The 23,666-nt window shown below is 33.4% G+C and overlaps 1 protein-coding gene across 50 annotated transcripts in view; it reads right to left on the bottom strand.

Moving 5' to 3' along the window:
* RBM26 (RNA binding motif protein 26) overlaps positions 1-23,666 on the bottom strand; it is a 92,118-nt gene that overhangs the window by 10,158 nt on the left and 58,294 nt on the right. For all 50 annotated transcript variants that reach the window (XM_054665453.2, XM_054665470.2, XM_054665469.2 and 47 more), the window contains 6 exons: positions 19,920-20,045; positions 19,499-19,573; positions 17,916-18,083; positions 16,365-16,469; positions 12,348-12,548; positions 9,591-9,677 (listed from right to left, as the gene is read on the bottom strand). In XM_054665453.2, the coding sequence (XP_054521428.1) occupies positions 9,591-9,677; positions 12,348-12,548; positions 16,365-16,469; positions 17,916-18,083; positions 19,499-19,573; positions 19,920-20,045 (762 nt within the window). The remainder of the gene's footprint in view (positions 1-9,590; positions 9,678-12,347; positions 12,549-16,364; positions 16,470-17,915; positions 18,084-19,498; positions 19,574-19,919; positions 20,046-23,666) is intronic.

Below are 23,666 nucleotides of genomic sequence, written 5' to 3' on the forward strand. Positions count from 1 at the left end.
TTTAAATCCCTAGGATTTTACTATTTAAAAAAAAGAATTTTGTAGCATGTATTAAATGTTTTATGTATTAAAAAAAGAAAAAAAATTCATCCAATTTAATTTATTTGGATATTTAAAAAAGACATAATGCTGTCTTTTTTCCAAATAGCTAGTCAATTGCCCCAACATCATTTACTGAATAACTTGTTTTATTCCTTGATTTAAAACAAGTCCTTTGTGATCCATTAAAATCCTCATAAAGTCAGCCACCACAGAACAATGTTTTGGTCAACAATGACTATATACAAAAGTGGTCCCCTAAGATTTTAATAAACCTGAAAAATTCCTATTGCTTAGTGACCTTATAACTATCATAATACATTACTCACATGGTGTAACTGGTGTAAACAAACCGATTGTGCTGCCAGTCCAGTCATATAAAAGTATGGCACGCACAATTATGTACAGCATAATACTTGAATATGGTGGCAAACGACTGTTACTAGTTTACATATTTACTATACTATACTCTTTATCATTATTTTAGAGTGTACTCTAATTTTTTTTAAGTTAATTATAAAACAGCCTCAGGCAGGTTCCTCAGGAGGTATTTCAGAAGAAGGAACTGTTATCGTAGGCCTCAGCCTATAATACACACATTGCCTATGACAGCTGTGTGTGTGTTACTGCCCCTCAAGACTTTCCAGTGGGACAAGACATAAAGGTAGAAAACGGTGATACTGATGATTCTGACCATGTTTAGGCATAGACTAATGTATGTGTTTGTGTCTTAGTTTTTAATTAAAAGTTTAAAAAGTAAAACATAAAAAAAAGTTAAAAATAGACAAAAGCTTATTGAATAAGGATATAAAGAAAGTATTTTTGTACAGCTGTGCAACATGTCTGTTTTATGCTAAGTGGCGTTACAAGAGTCAAAAAGTTTTTAAAAATTGTAAAGTTTAAAAGTAAAAGTTAGAGCAAACTAAGGTTAATTTATTATTAAAGAAAGATAAAATGTTTTTATAAACTTAGTATAGCCTAAGTGTACAGTGTTTATAAGGTCTAAAGTACGAGTTTATAAAATACGATGGTAATGTTCTAGGCCTTTACATTCACTCACTAACTCACCCAGAGCAATTTCCAGTCCTGCAAATGCCATTCATGGTAGGTACCCCATACAGGTATACCATGTTTTATCTTTTATACCCTATTTTTACTGTACCTTTTCTATGTTTAGATATGTTTGCCTACACAAATACTTACCACTGTGTTACAAGTGCCTCAGTATTCAGTATAGTTAACACAATGCCAGAGTTTCGTAGCCTAAGACCAACAGGCTATATACCATATAGTGTAGGTGTGTAGTATGTTATATCATTTATGTTTGTGTAAATACACTCTGTGATGTGTACACAACAATGAAATTGTCTAACAACACATTTTTCAGGTCATATCCCTCTTAAGTGGCACATGATTGTATAAACTTAGGTCTGTTTCTGAACTGTATTGTACTATATTATCTGCTTTGTACTGCTTTTAAACAGTACAAATAATTAATGCAAATAACTTTTTAAAGTATGCTATGGCAGTGCTTCAAGAGTTATGCATGTACTTTAAAATTCCATTAAAATATATATTTAAAAGTGAACTGTATAGCCATTTATAAAATGTTAAGGAACACCATGTTTAAATGTGCTCTACAGGATGCCTACTTGGGCTAGGACGTAGTGGTCAAAAAGGTGAAAGTGGAGCTAAATGTAAAAATCCACAAAATATGAAAGGGGGGGAAATAGTATCAGATGAAGATAAAATTTGCTTCCCAATGCAAATGTAGCTGATAATCTAGATTAAAAAGATAATTTTTGAAAAAACTACCAAAGTACCAAACTAAAGCCAGCAAAGATAAACTTAAACAAATCATTTCTACAAAACAGCCTGTAAAAAGACACATTTAATCATTAGATACTGATAGTTTCACAAATGAATTCTATTAAAATTTTAAAAAACATATTTCCAATGCAACTTAAATTATCTCAGAAAGCAAAGAATAATGGAAACTTTCCAATGACAGGTAATAGAGATACCTGACAAAAATATCCCTCCCAAAATTTACAAACCAATCTTACTTTTGAAAATCATTTTAAAAAGTAAAAAGAGAAATAGAAAGAAAAAGAAGAGACTTTAGTGATTTTTAAAAATACAGTACTATGGGATTTAAACCAGAAGAGAATGATTAGAAGCAGTGCAATGAAATAAGGTGAAAAAGAAAAAAAAAAAATTCATTGTTATACAAACATCAAAAAGCATTATAAAAATCCATTTCTAGCCTGGGCGTAGTGACAGAAACCTGTAATTCTAGCACTTTGTGAGGCTGAGACAGGCAGATTGGTTGAGCTCAGGAGTTCAAGACCAGCCTGGACAACATGGTGAGACCCCATCTCTACAAAAAATACAAAAATTAGCCAACTGTGGCGGCGTGTGCCTATAGTCCCAGCTACTTGGGAGACTGAGGTGGGAGGATCACCTGAGCTCAGGAAGTCAAGGCTGCAGTGAGCTGTGATCAGACCACTGCACTCTAGCCTGGGTGACAGAATGAGAACCTGTCTCAAAAAAAAAAAAAAAATCCATTTCTGATCAAAAATCTTAATGAAACAGAGTCATTTGTATTCTACCTTAAGACAAAAAGCCAGCATCACACATAATACTGAAAATACTAGAAGCATTTTCATTCTGCAAAAAAGTCAGTCACTATTATTACCGATGTTTTTAACATTTTTCTAAAGGTAAACGATGAAATAACAGAAAGTAGTATAAGTGTAGAAATGTGAGAGGTAAAACTATGTTTAACCAAAGATAAATTGAATGAAAACCCAAAAAACCCAAGAGAGCAAAATTAAAACCATCAAATAGTTTGATAAGATGGCAGTTACACATTTAATAAAAAAAGATGAACAGTCTTCGTACATATGAAGAACCAATAGAAAATATTATGGAACAAAAGATCTCATTTAAAATAGCAATAAAAAGATGAATTATTATGGGGAAATTTATAAGCAACGTATGTTGTCTATATAAAGAAACTATAAGCAGGAAGGGTGGGAGACAGATGAGGGTTGAAAAATTACCTAATGGGTACAATGTTCACTATTTGGGTAATGGGTATACTAGAACCCCAAACCCTACCAGTATGCAATATACTCATTAACAAACGTGCATGTGTACTCCCTGAATCTAAAAATTAAATTAATTTTTAAAAAAGAAAACCTTAACATAGTAATATATACTGGCTATGTTAAAAAAAATTAAAATGCTCTTACAATGTAAAAAGTACTGAAGAACTTCAAAGACAATGAGGTTTTAGAGGAAGACTTAGTATTTGAGGAAAATTTAGTATTATTATGTTCATTCTCCCATAACTTAGTCTATCTTTTTGAAACTAAGTTTATTCAAAAGTTTACATCGAAAATAAACACCTAAAACATACCAGCAAGATTCTGAAAGTGAGTAATAATTGGGTGTGAGAGGGAATCCAAACTGCCCTGACAAACTACTGAGTTTAGAAAGCTAGTTTAATTAAAACAGTGAGAAACAGGCACATGAAGAGAGAACTCATCAATGGAAGAGTCTGGAACACACCCAAATAAACATATCAGAAATTTATATATTTCACATAAGCCTGGAAAAACTAGATTTAACTAATGAACCCAATAGGCTCCCTATTTCACTCCTTAGACCAAATAAGTTCCACGTAAATTTTTAAAAAAATGAATGTGAAGTCTTCAAAGAAAAAAAAAAGCCTATTAAGAGTATTAGAAAAAACAAGGGAAAATGTTTCTCATCTCAGATTGGTGAAAGCCTTTCAAACTATAAAAAAAGATTAACCGGACAATTAACTATTATTGTGGAAAATACAGCATAAATGAAAATTCATAAAAATATAAGCTATGAGCTAATTTCCAAATATACAAAGAGCCCCTGCATTAAGTAAAAAAAAAAAAAAAAAAAAAGACTACTCAGCAAAATAATAGAATGGGCAAATGACATTAACAGTTGATAGACATAAAAACAAACAATAAAAACAGACAGCATTTAATTAAACATGAAAATGGCTCAACTACAATCAGAAAAGTGAATTAAAACCTAAATGAGTTTCTATTTCAGTTTGATAAACTGAAGATAAAACTGATACCCCACTCCGATAAAAATGAGGACAAACTACATACCTATGGATTTTTTTTTTTTAAATAAGAAAAGTAGTAAAACCACTATGTAGCGTACACACTATGGCAAGAGTGTAGGGAAAAAGCATTCTCATACATCTTTGGTGGGCAAATAAGTATAACCTGTATGGTGGGCAATTTTCATTAAAAATTTAAACGTACATATCTGTTCACCCACATGTTGGTGTCAGTGAGAAAGGTGGAAAAATGTAGAGACATTAAGACCCATGAGATTAAGTAAAAACCAGAGTCTAGAATTAACAAGTATCAGAGTGAATTCTGAATTTATCTTTACCTATCTACTTGTATGTGTGTATATATGTGTATTAAAAACTTTATAGCCCCAAATTAAATGCAAAGTATCAGTATGAGCTCTAAATTTCTTTATACATGTGTATATATGTGCATATACATATATATATATGTGTTTTTTTTTCACTCCCAGTTCTGACAACTGAAAAGGATTAGTGATGGTAACATACTTAATAGTAATGCGTACCCCTAGTACCCAAACTGTAGTGTCTAAATATCTTTGCCTAATAAATAAACCAAAGCTCCTTAGAGAAAGGGTCAATTCCAGGTCTGGAAGAGACAGTGTTTAAAATGAACCTAGAACACCTTCTCATACCAGAAGGAACAGAACCACTAGGATCCTGTCAAAAGCACTCAGGAGCCAACCTGTAGTCTCCTGGCCAAAGATGGAATAACTTCAACATTAATAACTGAGAGCAATGGATTTGTACCCATAAAATGTTTATATATGAATTTATGACTGCATAACACCAATCAAGCTATATCAAAATATGAACCTTATCTAGATCCTTATTTTTAAAAAGTAAATTTACAAGAAATTAGACAAATGTCAACCCTGACTGGATATTTGATATTTAGGAATATAATTTTTAGGTGTGATAGTAGTACTGTATTTTTTTAAGGCTCTATCATTCCAAGAGCCAACCTACGTTAAAACCTAAATGAAAAAGGAAGGAATCAAACCTCCAGAAACTGGTTCCATCATTTAAGGTTCTATCATCTAAAATGTTTACAGATGAAATGATACAATGACTGTGAATAGCTCCAAAATAAGGAGTGGGCAAGTTGTAGCGAGTGAAATATAGACGAAATAAGATTGGCCCTAAGTCGGTAACTGCTGAAGCTCAATGATGTGCATATGTGAATACATTTTATAATTCTAATTTCTATACTATAAAATGTACACAAAATTTGAGTTTTAAAGCTGAAATAGTTTATTCAGAGGCTTGTCTCCAGTCTTTTGACTATTTATTCTTACACACATTCATTCAAAGCTTACAGCAAATTAAGGAATGGCATATACATAACAGAAAGCACAAAGGTTAAAGATCTAACAAAGGAGGAAAAAACTACGAAAAGTAATTGTGGATTCCACATCTTACGTGGAAAATGTTCTGGAAACAATTAAGTTTGGAAAAATGTTGGGTGAAACAAAATTAAACAGGTTTGTTTACCTCTGGACTTAGTCCATTTAGACTACAGTTCTAAATGGAATATAAAAATGCAGCCTTTCACAAACTTATCTGACAAGAGAATCTTTTGTTAGGGGATCTCTTGCAGAAACAGTGTTTTGCAAAAACTACGGAGAAAACTGACTTGAGATACAGATAATTACCGAAAAGTAAACTGCAATCCTATGGTTCCTTATGTTTTTAGTAACGATAATATAACTAATATATAAAAGAAGGCTAAAAGCAAGTTTAGTAATATTTGTAATGTTATAGAATGTTAAAGCACGAGTTATGAACACAAATACATATAATTATATAATATATATGACCATGCATTTTTAAAAACATGCAAAATCTAATTTTTAGAAGTTACAAAGAAAGACTTCCAATTCTTTAACTCTTGAGTTCAATGCACATGGCTACTTTCCCACAAGCTTCAGACCTCAAGTTACTAATTCTGGTAGCACAGTGCCCATCACATAGCAGCACTTAATAACTATTAAGTATCAGTAAAAACACACACACACACACACACACTCTGCTATGCACATAATTTGACTTCTTTTGGTTGAATCCGTTTAGTAAAACATGATTCTCTTTCCCCCTATTTTTTGCTAAGATAGGGTCTGGCTCTGTCGCCCAGGCTGAAGCACAGTGGCATGATCTCAGCTCACTGCAACCTCTGCCTCCTGGGCTCAGGTGATCCTCCCACCTTAGCCTCGCAAACAGCTGGGACTGCAGGTGCACACCACCACACCTGGCTAATTTTTTGGTAGAGATGGGGTTTCTCCATGTTGCCCAGGCTGGTCTCGAACTCCTGGACTCAAGAGATCCACCCCACTCGGCCTCCCAAAATGGTGGGATTACAGGTGTGAGCCACTGCGCCTGGCCCCTCTTTCCTTTTGATATAAAAAATTGTACCTCTCAGCCAGGCACAGTGGCTCACACCTGTAACCCCAGCACTTTGGGATGCTGAGGCAGGTGGATCACTAGGTCAGGAGATCGCGACCATCCTGGCTAACATGGTGAAACCCCGTCTCTACTAAAAATACAAAAAAAAATTAACTGGGCGTGGTGGCAGGCACCTGTAGTCCCAGCTACTCGGGAGGCTGAGGCAGGAGAATGGCATGAAGCCAAGAGAGGCGGAGCTTGCAGTGAGCCGAGATCACACCACTGCACTCCAGCCTGGGCAACACAGCGAGACTCCGCCTCAAAAAAAAAAAAAAAAAATTGTACCTCTGTGAGTTTGGGACTATAGGTTTCATTTTTGTTCTGATTCTTCTAAAACAGCAACTTAATTATTCCTATTCTGAACAGGATCTTGGGCTCCTACAAAGGTACAGTAACAATTCAGTGCAGAAAAGATAATATTCAAATCAGTCATGGAAGAGACGACTGCTTTATTCTTGTCTGAGTACTTATCCAACTTTAGTACTTTGGCATGGTGATAGACAAAAAATAGAAAATAAGGTAATAGGAACCATCTTCTAGGTAACAAGGCAGAGTCAAACCATAAACCATCTTAACCTAAAGCTAACAGTGTTCTGCTTATACTGATAGTCTTTAAAATGCTTCAATGTTTTTCCTGAGGAAAACTTCTCACTTTTCAGTTATATCTGAATGTCTCAATTACCTTATTTATTCTTGTACTTTCACCTTGAAATACTATGCATCTATTGATTATAGAAAATAAATTCATTCACTCATCTAGGATAATGGTCCAGAAAACAAGAACAATGTAATGTTTGACAGTAAACATTGGCAAGGGCTGACAGTTTTTTCTTGGGAAGGCCTATCCTTTACTGCAAGTTCATGTTCTCCTACATTTTCAGTGTTAAAATTTCCTTTATTTTATATAACAATGGTGATAGAACATGACAATCTTTTTGTATTTTTAAAGTATTCTTCCCTGGCAAAATAAAAAATTGATACCTCTATGACAAACACACAAATTTTTAAATTCCTAAACTTTACTGTTCCCTGAAATCCAAAAGTTTGAAGACCACTGCTTTATATGTATCCTGCTTGTATAAGATAAGCTTCAACTTAATTTTCTATTCTTTTCAACATCACAAAATTTTAAGAAACTTTCTGGCTTAAGGATATGCTTATGCTTTAACAACTTTTGTAACTAAAAATCTAAACATTTATCATAGCAGTGGTCATTACTCTTTCTTTTTAGTCTATTAAGTAAATCCAACTAAAGCTATTTCCTCTAAATAGGTAATTCTCATTAGACCTAACTTGGCCTTAGTTATTCTGTCACTTATTCAACCTTCATGTAATTCAGTGCTAAAGTCTTCCTTATACATTAATCCCTGGTATTTTTTATTGCTATTAACTTTGAAAAATACATTGTATAAACGCCTAAGGTACAAAAAGCAAGACCCAAGAAAGAAGGTACGTGTCAAAAGTCTTTCCGCGAGCAAAATTTCCAAAAATTATTTAAGAAGAGGTTTTAATTTTTTCTCAGTCATATAAGCAAGCAAGGGAAGTAGTACATATTTAAAGTTCTTAATAAATCCACAAATTTGGCAATATCTGAACCATTTGTACAGTAACAACTATCATTATTTTATAATACCACTATTCCCTAGAAAATACATAAAACATAAAACTACCTATCTAGCAAGAGACTAAAAATTATCAACTGAAGCCACCACTGAAAGGAAGCTTATTCTAAACTTGCACTTAACAATACCCTGGAGAGAACATTTAATCAAAGATCTACCTTTTTCAATATAACATACACACATACAAGCTTATGAGTTTTAAAATCTCATCAATTTTAAATTACTTTTTACTTTCACAAAAGAACATTAAAGAAATGATTATTCAAAGCTAGCTTTAAAAAGAGAACACCCTAAGATCAGGAATTCCTATTTTATAAAATAATGTACTACCCCCTACCTCTACCCCCAAAACTAGATTTTTTCAAGGCTCCAGTTGAATGACTTATCAGACCCATAGTCTTATGGTTACAATGCCCCAAGGGCAACTTCTACCAGGTAAGCAATGTACCACTGTGCTGGCAGAGAACATTCACTACAAAGAGGATAAATAAATGTAGAGGTTTTTTCAAAACTTAAATAAGTTGAAATCAACTTAAAACTTCTGAAAAGCATCTCACTCTTTCATTGCTTTCATTTGGAAAACTATTTCATCCCTGGAACAATGTCAAGGACAAAACAGTGACACTGTCTTCTCTACAATTCCTGAAGAAAGAACACACAGGGCAAAAAAGGCTCCTATGAATCCCCTACACCTCACTCCCATTTTCCTTTTTTTTTAATCTTTGAAACCCAAATGAAAGACAAGGTCAGTCCTTGGAAAGACAATTCAAGATTGATAGTTTAAGGTAACTTTACTAAGAGTACCCTCAAAGTTAGAGGTATATACCATGTCTTAGGCAAAAAATCATAGAAGTCTAGTTGGGGCTATGCTGAACTAGGGACACTTCTTTCAGAGTTCAACCTGATGAGACCAGGAAGCAGTAGATGAGGAATGGCTAAGATGGGCAGACATTAGAACTGCTTGTACCTTATCCCTCACCACTCATTCTGCCAAAGCAGATCCTGTTTTGGGTCAGCTGAAAAAAAAGAATAATGGGTAGTGGGGTGGCCCTATCTACTATGAAAAAGAAAGAAAGGAGAATCCCTGGTATCTCACGACAGCACAATTTGACATTCCACTTGGTGACTATGTATTTTAATTGTATTAGGTTACACACAGAATTGCTTATAACTGCATTAGGACATTCTTTGAGGGCATGAATTCCACTTCAGGTGTTCTACCTATTGTCAAAGCATATTATTTAGTAAGTTAAAAAATTCATTTATATTAAAACTTAAAAGTAATACTTATAAATCATTTAAATCTGAATTGATAAATTATTTTTAAAACTTACTGCTTCAGCTTCTGCTCTTGTCTTGAATGTAATTACTGCATGAAGTGAAGAATCATCAATCTGACAATCTTCAATTTCACCATATTGCTTTAAATTAAAAAAAAAGTATTTCCTCCAAATAAATATTTTGAAATATCCAAAAATCCTAATGGTATTAAAAAACATTAAAATACTAATAAATATAACCCAGAATACATAACAATTCATAATGGTTAACAGAAAAGTATGGTGAGTAATTTATTTTAGTACTTGATAAGATAAAAGGTGGTCCTGTCTTCCAATCTTACATACAATTCACACTTCCCAGAATTAATAAAACTTATACTCGATTGAACTATGCTTTAAATGAAGGAAATAATGGTCAAAGCCTGAGCGTTCTTGCTAACTAACTTTCCTCTTATACTCACTAAACCAATCCCAAGATAAACTCTTTCTTAAGCAACATACTGAATCCTCAGAATTTGTGAGTTTTTGGTATCATTCCCAATAAATGGGGAAAGAAAGAAAAAGAAAATTTAAGTAACTTCCCCAAAGTTAATTGTTAATTAATGGGAAGAGATTCCAGGTCTCTTGATTCAAAAGTTTAACACCCTAACTGACCATGGTTTTGCTTACTACACACTCTACTGTACTTTATAGTTGTTTAGAACATTTAAAAGCTAAACACATTATATTATTCCTGTTTTTGGTTTGTTGGATTTTTTTCCCTCATGTGTGGGAGGATTTTTCTACAAACAGCAACCTTTATCCCACAAAATTCTAGTCCTTTATATATCATTATCAATACCTTCCTAATTATCCCCCCCAAAAATTATAACTGTAATCTCATTAGCTCCACACATATCATAGAAATGTTCTGTAGAGCACAGTAAAGAGAATGTCCTAGAGCCACTAAGATTCTAGCTCTGCCAGTTATTAGCTGTGTAAACAAGTTACTTAACCTCATCATGCATCATTTTCTTCACCTCTAAAATGGGTGTAATAAAGGTATCTACCTCACAGGGTTATCCAAATAACTCATAATGAATTATTGTAAGGCACTCAGAGGGCATACCTGCCACAAAGTAAGTGCTCTATAGGTTTTTAGTTATAATTTTTATTACTATTACTACTGGTACTGGAAGATACAGCATTTTTGTTAATCACAATTTGTAATAGTTAATGGTCCTTTAACATCACAGATATTAAATAATGTAAATTTTTTTTCCTCTGACATCCATCATGTGTTCAAATCATAGGTTGAGAGAAAAGAAGCTAAACTTCAACTAAATCTGTGCTCATACTTAAGACTAATAATTTAAATGTGAACTTTGGAGTGAAATTTCAATGTCCAAATGCATGTCAGAAGTTTCATTTAGAGGCTCTGAATACTTCTCAGCCAAAAGCACCTTAGTCTCACCAAAACATAAATCACAACAAACTCACTTTGTCTGTTTGGATTATTTTAGCACATTCATTGTTAGTTTCCTGATTAGCTGTAAAACTATACACAACATACAAATTATCTGGCTCTCCTTTCTCTTGTGGAAGGTGTGGAAGTGGGGTACACAGCAGGGAAAAGATGGGCAAGATTTATTTCCAAGCTCCTTTCTAGTTCTCTTAATTCCTTTCTTTATCCCTTTAAATCCACCAAGAACAGGACTTTAGACTCCTCATTCTTAAATACTAATCATTTTGGTTATTTCTTAAACATAAACCATTTCTGTCACTATCTCCTTATGTCCTGACAAAATATCTGTAACTGCTGCAAGCCTCCAATATGATTTTTAAACACCTAAGTCTGAATTTTCAAAAGGTTAAATCATTTATGTACCTACCTACTAGCTTACCTATTCTTTAAGATCTAAATTACAGTTTTACTACTTTATGAAACTTTCCTCTATTGTTCTTTTTTCCATCATATGCCAGCGTGATACTTCTCTAAGTTACTAAAGTATTTATAGTGCTTAATAAATTATAATTTGATTATAAATTATGTCTGTAGTTTATTCTGTGTTAAACTGATACATGTAAAAGCCTTGAGGATAAAGAACTGATTATTTCCTTCATATCTCCAGAGCAACTACTATTAAATATAATGCTGAGGGTAAAACTGATGCTTAGTAACCAACCTTTGGGATACCACTAAGAATCACAGCATTTGAGATGAAAGGGCCATTCAGCAAGTATAATCTTCATTTTGAACATGAGCCTAATAAATCCCAGGAAGTCCAAGTTAAATAATGGATTAACAGAGACTAGAATCCCATTCTCCCTTCTTGTAGGTCAATATATTACCATTATATAAAGTCTTTTTCATTACATCCTGACACTGACGGAGGCAACTTCAAGATCATAGGTCAAAATTTTATCTTGTTTCAGTACTGGGTCAGGTAGATCAAGAATACATTTTTAACAAACACAAACCTTATTTTAAAAATCTGGATGGCCCATGCAATATGTTAACTTTTTCTTTAAAAGTAAATATCAAATCAAACTAAACTACAAGACTTCCCTCTCTGAAACAGCAAAGTTTATATTGTTCATTTCGCAATATTTCATGGCCTACTAAGTGTAAGAATAGTAATGTCTCTTCTAGATAATTATACAAATCCTACAGTTTGTTTTTAAATTAACAAAAAAATTAAAGATTAAACTCTTTGTTCAGATTAACGAGTTGAAATTACTTATGTCCTTTTCATAACTTCCTCTTTAATTATGTCTACTATCCCCAATGATGATTATCAGCATTTGTTTTGTTGAGCAGTAAGAAAGTACCGCAAAATGAGGAAGAAGATCTTCTCTATCGCTCTCCGTAAATGCAGAAATCTCCAATGCCCTGGGACGGTGATCCACCACAGCATGACCAGGCACACCTCGCCCTCGCCCTCGCCCCCTGCCTCGGCCATGAACTGCACCTCGACCTCTTGAATGAATTCCTCTGCCCCGACCAGATGAAAGAATCCCTCGTTTGGCAGCCTAGAAGAGATTAGACACACAGGTTAAACAATGCTGTGATTACTAACACAAGCCAAGCATTACACTCTGGCAGATGAATAAAACTTTAATGCAATTTGACAATGTATTCAAATGCCCTATAAAAGGATCACATAATTTAAATTGGGGTTTTAGTTTAGTGAAAGTAAATGTAGGTGGCTAGTAAACTGAAACAAAAAAATAACACTGAGGTCTTGGAATTACTAAATGTGCCTTTTTCTAAGTTCTTGCTCTCTAAGACATCAGGATATATCACAAAAAGATCAGCAACTCCTGATTTCCAAGTATACAGTGTTAAATGTTACTTCAGAAGTCAGGATAATAAACAGATAATACCTACATTCACAATAAATACATTTTTTCCAGTTATGATTTTCTATTTGTTTGCCAATTGACTTCAATAGGTACAGTTATCTCAAATCATTTTAATTACTTATCACTAACATCATTATAGAACCGATGTAACACATTGATATTCTACATTATTCTGTATGATGATAGCACACCACTCCTTCATTCCACAAATACTTAATGTGCACTTTCTGTGTGCAAGTCTTTACCCTCATGAAACCCAAGTCGTAAGTGTAAAGAAGCATTAAACAACTAAGTTATGGCCAGGCGTGGTGGCTCACGCCTGTAATCCCAAAACTTTAGGAGGCCGAGGCAGGCAGATCAACTGAGGCCAAAAGTTCAAGACCAGCCTGACCAACATGGAAAAACCTCATCTCTACTAAAAATACTGAAAATTAGCCAGGCGTAGTGCCTGTAGTCCCAGCTACTCGGGAGGCTGAGGCAGGGGAATCACTTGAACCTGGGAGGCAGAGGTTGCAGCGAGCCGAGATCGCGCCACTACACTCCAGCCTGGGCGACAGAGCAAGATTCCATCTTAAAAAACAACAAGAACAACTAAGTTATTTAACTATATTAATGAGAAGTGACTCAAAACGTGAAGAAATGCTTTAAGATTCGAGAAGAACTTCAAAGATTTGCAGTGAATAACCCACTAGAATGTATGTTCCCTCAAGATATTTTTTTTTCCATTTTATTCTCCGCTTTATTCCCAGCAGTAGCTGGTGGACTGTATTTAATACTTGTTCAATGAATCAAAGGAGGAGCAAAGAAAAAAGGCAAGAATGAGGTAGGGGTTACGGCATGAAAAAAGGCACCAACGCTGAAAGAAATGTAATTTCCCAAAGAATGAATATAATCCAATGTAGCTGGATGGAGAGATAAGCCTGGAGAAAGGCAGAGTCAGATTACACATAACTTTAAGGATCATGTTAAGGATTCTGAGTTTTATCCCAACAGCCATGAAAATAAATTAAAAGATTTTAAGCAGTAAAAGAGTGATGTAACCAAATCAGTGCTGAAGAGGATATTCTGGCTAGAGTTTTAAGAACAGAGTAGAAGGAAGAAAAGAAGCTGGGAAACCATTCAGTATGCCACTACAAAAGACCTGAAGAAGGAAGTCTGGACTACAGTAGTGGCAATGGAGATAGAAGTAAACGCATTTAAGATACATTTAGGAGTAACATATATAAAATTTGATAATTAATTAGATATAGATGCTGAAGCAAAGGGAGAAATCAATTAAGACTGCCAGATTTCTGGTTTGTATAACTGTACAGATGGGGTGTAGGAGCAAGATAAGCAAAATTTTGAAGATGTTGAGTCTTAGATGTGAGATACCCAAATGGAAGTGTGAAGCAGGCACAGCTGCCAAATCTCTGCTAGTATAGGTATTTCAGTTTCTGCATCTCAAGACAGTTAATCTTAGCATTAGCTAAAATAATCATCTAATATCCAAATAATAATGCCAAGTGAAATAAGCCAGGCAAAGAAATACAAATACTGTATGATCTCACTTATACATGGAATCTAAAACAAACAAACTCATAGAAGCAGACAGCAGAATGGTGGTTACCAGGGGCTGTGGGGACAGGAAGAATGGAGAGATGTTGGTCAAAGTGTACAATGTTTCAGTCAGATAGGAAGAGTAAGTTCTAGAGATCTATTGTACAGCACTGGTTGGTGACCACAGTTAATAATAATTATTGTATACTTGAAAATTGCTGAGACAGCAGAGTTTAAATGTTCAATTTTCATCAAAAAAATCACAAGTATGTGGGGTGATGGACATGTTAGCTTGACGTAATCAATTCACAACTTACACATATATCAAAACATTTTGGATTATCATATATATAATTCTTCATTTGTCAATATAACAAAATAACACGTAATAATAAATTTTGAAGCTCAAGGATTAATATTAGTAATAGAACAGTATATACGGAAGTATGCTCTGAGGAATATTAATGCCTCAAAATGCTCCTTGAAAAGGAGGGTCCTTGGACAAATAAACTTGAGTAACACTGAATACTTAATATGTATTTTTAGAGATTCAGAAATTAAAAGCCTCTAAGAAACCCCACAGTAAAAACGCATATCCAGTATAACCTGTTCTAAGGTTGTATTATTTAGCCTAAGAACCCTTTTTCACCAGTTTTCTATTAACAACTAATGGAATGACCGTGGTGAATGAACACACTCTGGGAAGTACTGCATTACTGCATAAAACTAATATTCACTGAAAACTAAACGTAAGCCGTGATAAAGGAAAAACAGAAAATGTCATTCAGTGTTTAACTATGTTATAATAAAAAAGCAAAACACAGAATAATAAGGAATTTTGTTAATGCTATTATTTATTTAAATTATGGGCCAGAATTTTGAAAATGATATTTTGTTTCAAAGATTCCACCAACACTGGCATAAAATCGCTACAATGGGAAAAACACAATTTCTCTATTAACATAAAAGAAATATTTTTCAAACTTTTTTTTCCCCAAAAAAAATACTGGGCAGGACACACATGCAACCACATCAAGTTTCCAGAGAATGCAAAGGTATGAACATTTAGGACAACATCCTATGGCTTCCTATGACTTTCAGAGAAGACAGAGCTTTAAGGCAAGTATGGTAGCTACTAAATGTTAAGTCTTTAATACCTGGATGGCAGTATTCAAAACAGATTTCTACCGTGTCCAAAAAATGATCAAGTTGCCAACAAATTAAGAAAAAAGCATTAATCTCAGCTAAAGCTAAATAATCTAAAGTATAAAAATCTTAAATTCCTGTATCAAACCACAATACAGACATGTGCCAACTATATTAATGACGTTAATGTCTATTTCAAAATACAGTTCCAATCTTTGAACCTCTTTTTGCTATTCAAAAATTCTCTCTCATATCATATAACAGGAATCAATTTCACTAGGAGTTGTTTCTTATATAAATAACCATCTAACTAAATTACAAGAAAGAAGTTTATTTCTCTTTTCTAAACATCCACAGCACCATCTATAGGCAAAACTCAAGTAAACATATTCTTCAAAATAGTTCTCAATATAGTTCTCCAACTAAAACTCGCATACAGCAACTCAATTTATATGCAAAGAATATCTCCATAAGAATACCTGAAAAGACTTTATTATAAGTTTTCTATTCCAGGGAGGACAGACCAAAAATAGAAAAGAAATAAAATTCATTAGAAATGGAGGAACTTGGGGATATAGGCAGAATTACTGCCACTCCTCATTAAATAAGATTTTATCTAGTACCTCTGAAAAATTTGTTGACCTCTTCCCTCTTTCCTATATTAACATCTCAATATGTATGCCAGGGATTACCAACAATTACTAATGAGAATGAAGGGAAGGGAATATATTTTTAAATTGACCACTACAACTACATTTGCTTCTTTTAAGCCTACTGTGTAGTTGTGATTAAACATACTTCCAGCTGTAATTCTGTATACTTTCTCCTAAGTTCAGTGACTTCTTCTCCAGCCTGCATCTTCTTATATAAATCCAGTTCTGTGTCAAGTAATTCCTTCTGCATCTAAAAAATAGTAATTAATATTTTAGGTGACAGTAATTACTATCCTGTATTGATACAAACCTTTTTAAAGTAACTTTTACACAGTCCCATTTAATCCATATATTTCTATCTCCAGTATAATCACTCTAGTCCAAGCCAAAATACTCCACACCTCCACAATAACTGCGACAGCTTCCTAACTTGTTGCTACTTTCACTGATTTTCCTATAATTCATTTTCCATACAGCAGCCAGAAGGAGATTTACATAGACTGATATGGGGTAATTAAAGGAAATAACTGAAAGGAAAAGTAAAAAACAAACCCTAAAAAACCAAGGTGCTAATGAGCAATACAGAGTATGTTTTTATGTAGAAAACATACCTATCTACATTCATACATTTACAAAAAGAAAAACTAGGATAAACCAGAACTAATGATACTGGTGACCTATAAGGGATGGGTGGGGACAGAGTGCCAGGAGTCAAAGGGAAAGGGGTCTTTTATGTATTCCTTTTTATAGTTTTGCTTTTGAACCATGAGAATTGTTTCACTTGTTCAAAGAATAAAATACAATCTGCAAGAATTGGGGCCAGGGAGAGGCGATCCAAAACTGAATACAAATGCAAATAGATTTAACTTTATCAAATTAGTAACAACTACACAAAAGGGGGAAAAAAGTAATTTTAGACCACAGTTCTGACTTTACACCTTTAGTGGAATACACCGAGGCTGTAAAGAACGTAAATAAATTTTGAATTTTATATTTAGTTGTTGGAAGTGGTATTGTTGTAGCAATTTTTGGGCTACTTTGAACGTATTATAGCACTGTGTTTAATAATCATATATTGATATTAGTGGAACGAAGTCATCATTATGGGAACAGAAATAAAATATGAAATAAGGAAGAGCCATGTGATGTTGGGTTTGAATTTAAAATATCAATTAGAGTCATGATCTTATACATATATACATACAGACACACCAAGTATAAACATTGTATAACCCTGTTTTTTTCTTAATCACTTATTACCATCTATGTAGATTGATCTACCTGATCAACCTGAATTTTCCCCTTTTCAATCAATCCACCATGTACGGTGTTGTCAGAATGTTATTCATACTTGTCTATTATTAACCCTCTATATCACCAACTACTATTATATAAAACTCAAACCCTTAGTCAAGTAGTCAAGTACCTATATCACTTTGTCCTCAAGCGGCCTTTTCAAGATTACCCATGACTATTTTTCTAATTAGTGACTTTCCAACTATAACTCCACAGAATTTAAAAGATTAGTAGAGTTTACTTGTTTGTACTTTTTTATTTATGGCAGGGGGAGAATGGTACATACAATGGTCAGATTTTGAACAGAAGATATTACCTACAAGAAAAACTGAATCTTAAAAATGTAGTGTCTAATGCTTGTTAATAAGTAATAATATGAACAACAATGAAATTAAAATACCTGAGTCTTGGTTTTTATACTTTTTGGAAGACAGCGTCCAGGAGAAGCAGCTTTGACCTCATCTTTCAACTTGGTAATATTTTTTGTCAAAACCTCTAAAGTTTTCATTATTTCTGCTTTATCTTCAGACTTCATTGTTTTGTTTTTCTCCAGTTTTGAAATTAACATCTGCCAAATTTTTAAAAAGAGAAAAATAAAGCTAATTACTCCTATTATCATTAACAAAACAAACACTGCAAAGTAATTTAAAAATAAATATTACTACTTTTTTTAGTTTATGCATTCGTGAGAAGGCTAACAACCATGAATTATCTAAAGATAGCAGAATAGCAGATTTGGTGATGCTAACTTTATCTCAACTCAAGTTTTACTCTTGGTTAAATTTCTGAAGAACTGTTACTATTTGGGTCTCTCAGAACATAAGTTTGAAGCACACAACCAGAAGAAACTCAATTCTATCGCTGAAAAATTATCAATTTGAAAAATATATTAACAATTTTACTTTCTAATCCATTTGTTGATGTTATGCCTCTAAGTATTCCCACTATCAATGTCATCTCCAGCCCAGAAAGAACCAGAGGAAAAGTTTTATGGTTTCTTTCATACAATGAGATATTAGAAAAAATGAATGTTTAATTACTTTTTCACCTGAGAATGGTATTCCCAACATGAACAGGAAACAACAAGATAAGCAAGATAGTATGGGTAAAAGAAGCCACATGATTTATTGTAGGTTTCCTGAATTAGGATGGCTTCAGTTTTTGGTTTTGTAAAGCATTGTGATTTTTCTTAATCAAGTATATCCAACTTTAAATTAGAAAAGACACACATTTCAAATCAAAATGTAGTTTCTGTATTTTCAACATTTTGAAATGTCATACTACTAACCTTCATTACTAGACATAATCAAGAACTGAGACTAATTAAATGTCATAAATTAGAGTAACTCAGTCCAAAAGAAAGAACCCAAGTCACATAAGTAATTTTTAATTTTCTAGCAGTCACATTAAAAACATAAAAAGAAACAAATACAATTAATTTAATAAAATATTTTGCTTAACCTAATATATCCAAAATGTGACATTTCAACAATTATTGTGATGTTTTATTTTTTTCTTTGTACATTTTGAGATCTAGTGTATATTTTACACTTATAGCACATCTCAATTTGGACTAGACACATCCCAAATGCTCAACAGTCAGATGTGGCTATCGACAGTCACATGTGGCTACTAACTGCTATACTAAACAACACAGGACTAGAGGATCCTAAGCTAGTGAAGAAAGGTACATATCAATACTGAGAAAAAAGGTTCTATTTAATTATCTGTTGAAAAAACTACTGTGCAGCAACACAACTGAATGAACACCTTAATTTCATGTTGATAACTATAGTACCAGTTAAAGTATAAAGTATACCCACCATTTGATGTATGCTCTTCATCTCCAATATTATCACTGACAAATATTTGTTTTACCATTACCAATTATAGTAAATATTTTTATGACTAGGTAGCATAAGATTAAGTTCACTCCAAATTATAACATTTGCAATTTTGCCAAATCTAACTTTAACATTTTACCTTCTGTGTTTCAATGTGCTTTTCTAAAATTTCTTGTTTCCTTTTCCTTACATCCTGCTGAAGTTTCAATGCCTCCTAGAATCAGGGATCAAAAATATCATTAGAATATTACTAAGGATAAACAATATTATTCAAGAGAAGAGAAATAGTTGTAACTGCAGAAGTCTGTCAACAAAAATTATATGCAAGGCTTTTCTATGTAAAACTTAAAATATGTATGCAAGTTTCAAAGATTAATCACAGGAACCTTTCTTTCAAAGAAAAAATTTTTATTTACTGCTATACTATGGAAAATAAATGTTCAGTGGCAGCCAACAAACACCCTTGTAGTCTTATTTTGCAATAAGCACTGAAAAAACACATACACAAGGAAAGCTTTCCTATATGCAAAAATTTTTTATACTATACCAGTTGTACTTACCTGTTTTTTTTTCTGTGCTTCATTATTATCAACTGCAGAGGTGGAAACAAGTAAGGTTTTCTGTGCAGCCTTCAAAGCAGCTGGATTATACACTGTTTTTGTTAGGCCAGTAGATGTAGACAACACCTACCAATACAAATTCAACTTTTAAAAATATATATCAGCCGTTCATGATATCCTATTTTCTATAAGACTCAACTTTAAAGCACTACTGTTAAACTTCAGCTTCAAAACACACTGAACTAAATGTATTTTATACTTATAATAACGAAATCATATTTGGTGATTTGAAAGGTAGAGTATAAATAATAAGCTCTAAAATTTAAAAAAATGAACACCAAATACCTATAGAAAAAAAAGTAAAGAAAAACATGAAAATGTCAAAAAGAAAAACATTACTATTACTATATCACTGAGAAAGTATTAGTTGTTGAATACATTTACTAATATTTGTAGTGACTAAAGCAGAAACCACACTCAAGAGCATGGCACAGGAGGAAACTGGTTGCTGTCCCTCAATTTAACACAATCATTTGCAACTTCCAGTACTGAAACATACCCTATTGCATTCATTCTCCAATCCTTTGGTAGCAATGCTCCTTCTGCTTGAACTGACCTTACTCCCCTAAACTCAGCTTAGGTTCAGCCTAACACAATCAAGACCTCTAACAAAGCCTGAAACATTTCTCTTTTCTACCTAGGTCCTTATATGAAATTTTATTTCTTTGGCTATTAGGTAAAAATGCTATTAGCTATTTTTAGTTAGTGTCAGCTATTTAGTAAAAAAAAAAACGACCTGATAATATATTAATTAATGTGTCTTTTCCCCCGTCTACAATGTAAGGGCATTAACATAAAGACTTGCCTTTCTCTTCTGTGCATCTTCCAGTACCTAAGTCTTGCCACCAACTAATTATGAGACCACGGGTAAGATTAAGTACCATTCTGGGCCTCAGTTTGCTCATCTATAAAATAAAGAAGATGAACATGATGGTGTCTAAAGTCCTTACAAATCCAAAAATTCATTCCAAGAGGGCAGAGATTTTGCTTGTTTTTTAACTTGGTTCAGTGCTACAAACAGTGCCAGGGCACAGGGTAAGTACTCAAAAAACATTTCTGCACTAAACTAGACTGAAATGACTATAGGTCAGAGTGGACAACCTTTTCTATACAACGGTCAGCTCAAAAAAAAAGTATTGGGTATCTTTTTTATCCTTCAAAAGAAAAACAGTTTAAGTTCCACAGGGTGACTGGTTACTGGTTCTTAAAAAGCCTAGGAATCCCTGTAGGGTGATCTACGAATGCTATAAAACTAAACATGAAAGCATGTGTGTGAACACTGCAATTTTTCTAAGGAAAAACATTGTTTTCTAAAGTCATTGTTTCTAAAGTAGTTCATGACCTAAATAAGGTTAAAAGAACTACTCAAGTTTAAGAGTATAAATGAGAAAAGTGGCCCTATTTTTTAGCCACTGAAACATTAACATCTGGTTAACAGGTAAGTAGCAATCTGAAGACTACTTTCTAATCTTTCATCATGAAATTTGATTAGGGAACATCACAAATCGCTATTCTAAGTATTCAAGAAAGTGTTAGCCTCTAAACGAAATAAAAACCTAAAATACTATAATTGTACTAGTTTCATACAGTACAGCTGATATTTAAAAAGAAAGGTTCTTAACAATATTTGATGTGTATTAAAATTTGATCAATTATTATATTTGTGAGACAGGGTCTCACTTTGTCACCCAGGCTGGAGCATAGTGGCCCGGATCTTGGCTCACTGAAACTTCCACCTCATGGGCTCAAGTGATCCTCAGCCTCCCAAGTAGCTGGGACCTCAGCCGCGCACCACCACACCCGGCTAATGTTTTGTATTTTTTGTAGAGACAGGGTTTCTCGCCATGTTGCCCAGGCTGGTCTCAAACTCCTGAGCTCAAGCAATCTTCCTGCCTTGGCGCCCCAAACTGTTGGGATTATAGGTGTGAGCCACCATACTCGACCAATTAAACAAAGATTTTGTTTGTGGTCAGACTTCAGTGACCTTTCTTTGTAATTCTAGAGAAAAATTTCTTCCATGCTACCTAACCACAGCACAAAATGCCAAACCACATGACTATACAAAGATAAGACAATAACTTTATTAGTAGAGAAACACAGGATAAACTGAAAACAGAGCCTAATTAAGTTTCACAAACTGTTTTCTTCATGAGGATTCCGTAAGTTGAAAAGTTGTGGCCAAAAGAAAAAACTCCTAATTATTTAAGTGTGAAACAATGAATATCGTAACCCAATTTTCCAGTTTTTAATTTACATTATCTTCATAATAAAAGCAGTGAGAAGCCAAGAACAAACCCATATAATTTATTTAACCAAGTATTTCTCCAGTTTCAGTGAGAATACTCCTTTTCAAATCATTCTTGACATGTAGTATCAGACTAAGGAGTGCTGGTTCAAAGTGAATAAAAGTATCTGATAATGATAAGACTCCTTTATTCCTAGAAGTATTCCCATTTCCTTTTTTATCCAGGAACATCCTTCTGTAAAACTAGAACATCCACGAATGTGACTCACTAAGGCTACAACTCAGTGACTGTAAGACAAACTATCATTTATATACCCCTACTAAAGAAAAAAAGGCTGCCAATCATAACCTGTGTCTAACAATTATAAGACACAGCCCGTCAGAGGTGTTAAAATGTAAAAATGTGACTTATAAACAATGAACTATATTGTTCACTATTTGAATCTATCTGGTTCTGGAGATTAGAGAGTTTGGATAGTAAGAGACACATGTATTTTCAAAAGAAGAAAATCTATTAAAACTGAAATTAGTGGAGGGAAGTAACGAGCCCAACAGAAAAGAAGATACTCCAATTCCTAAGAACAGAGACAGTGACTTCTCCAAACAACCACATTTCTATTTTCCAAATGCATTTCTATATGTGCTATAATTTTTACATATTTACTTCTATACATCTTACTACACTTACTTAATCCCAACTGTGTGAATTATTTTGAATTTTCTATATCTACAACATGTCATCTGCAAGTAAACAGTTTTATTTCCAATCTTTATATGGTTTATTCTATTTTCCTTCCTTAGTGCACCCATGAGTCTCTCCAGTACAATACTAAAAAAAATAAAAGTGATGCAAATGGACATCCTTGTCTTTCCCAACCTCAAGGAAAAACAGTCAATATTTCACAATTGAATATTATGTTAGCTGTAGTTTTTTTTCTTTTATTGCAGATTTCCTTCATCAAATTAAAACAGTTTTTCTCTATTCCTCCTTTGCAGAGTGTTTAATGTAACTAAGTAACAGAACACTTTCTCTACTGAGCTAATCATCTAGGGTTTTTTCCTCCCTCATTCTACTAACATCAATTAAACTGATTTTTCCAATGGTAAATCAACCTTGAATTTCTGGAATAAATACTACCTGGCCATGACTGATTATGTATTTCATGTATCACTGGACATTTGCTAATATTTTCTCTAGGATATTTGTGTCTATGTTCATGACAGATGTTGGTCTGTAATTTTCCTTTCTTATAGTATATTGTCAGGTTTGGTATGCTGAACTCAGAAAGTAAGTTGAAAAGTATCATGTGCTGTGTTGTTAAAATGTATAGCACTAATACCTCTTATTTTCCCTAAAGAGAGGGAGGTTACAATCCATTAACACCTCCTTATTTTATTTCCTATGTAAAATAATACCAGCCACAATAACTACAAGTAATCGT

The sequence above is a fragment of the Pan troglodytes genome, chromosome 14 (assembly GCF_028858775.2).
Source record: "Pan troglodytes isolate AG18354 chromosome 14, NHGRI_mPanTro3-v2.0_pri, whole genome shotgun sequence".
In the NCBI taxonomy this organism is placed as follows: domain Eukaryota; kingdom Metazoa; phylum Chordata; class Mammalia; order Primates; family Hominidae; genus Pan; species Pan troglodytes.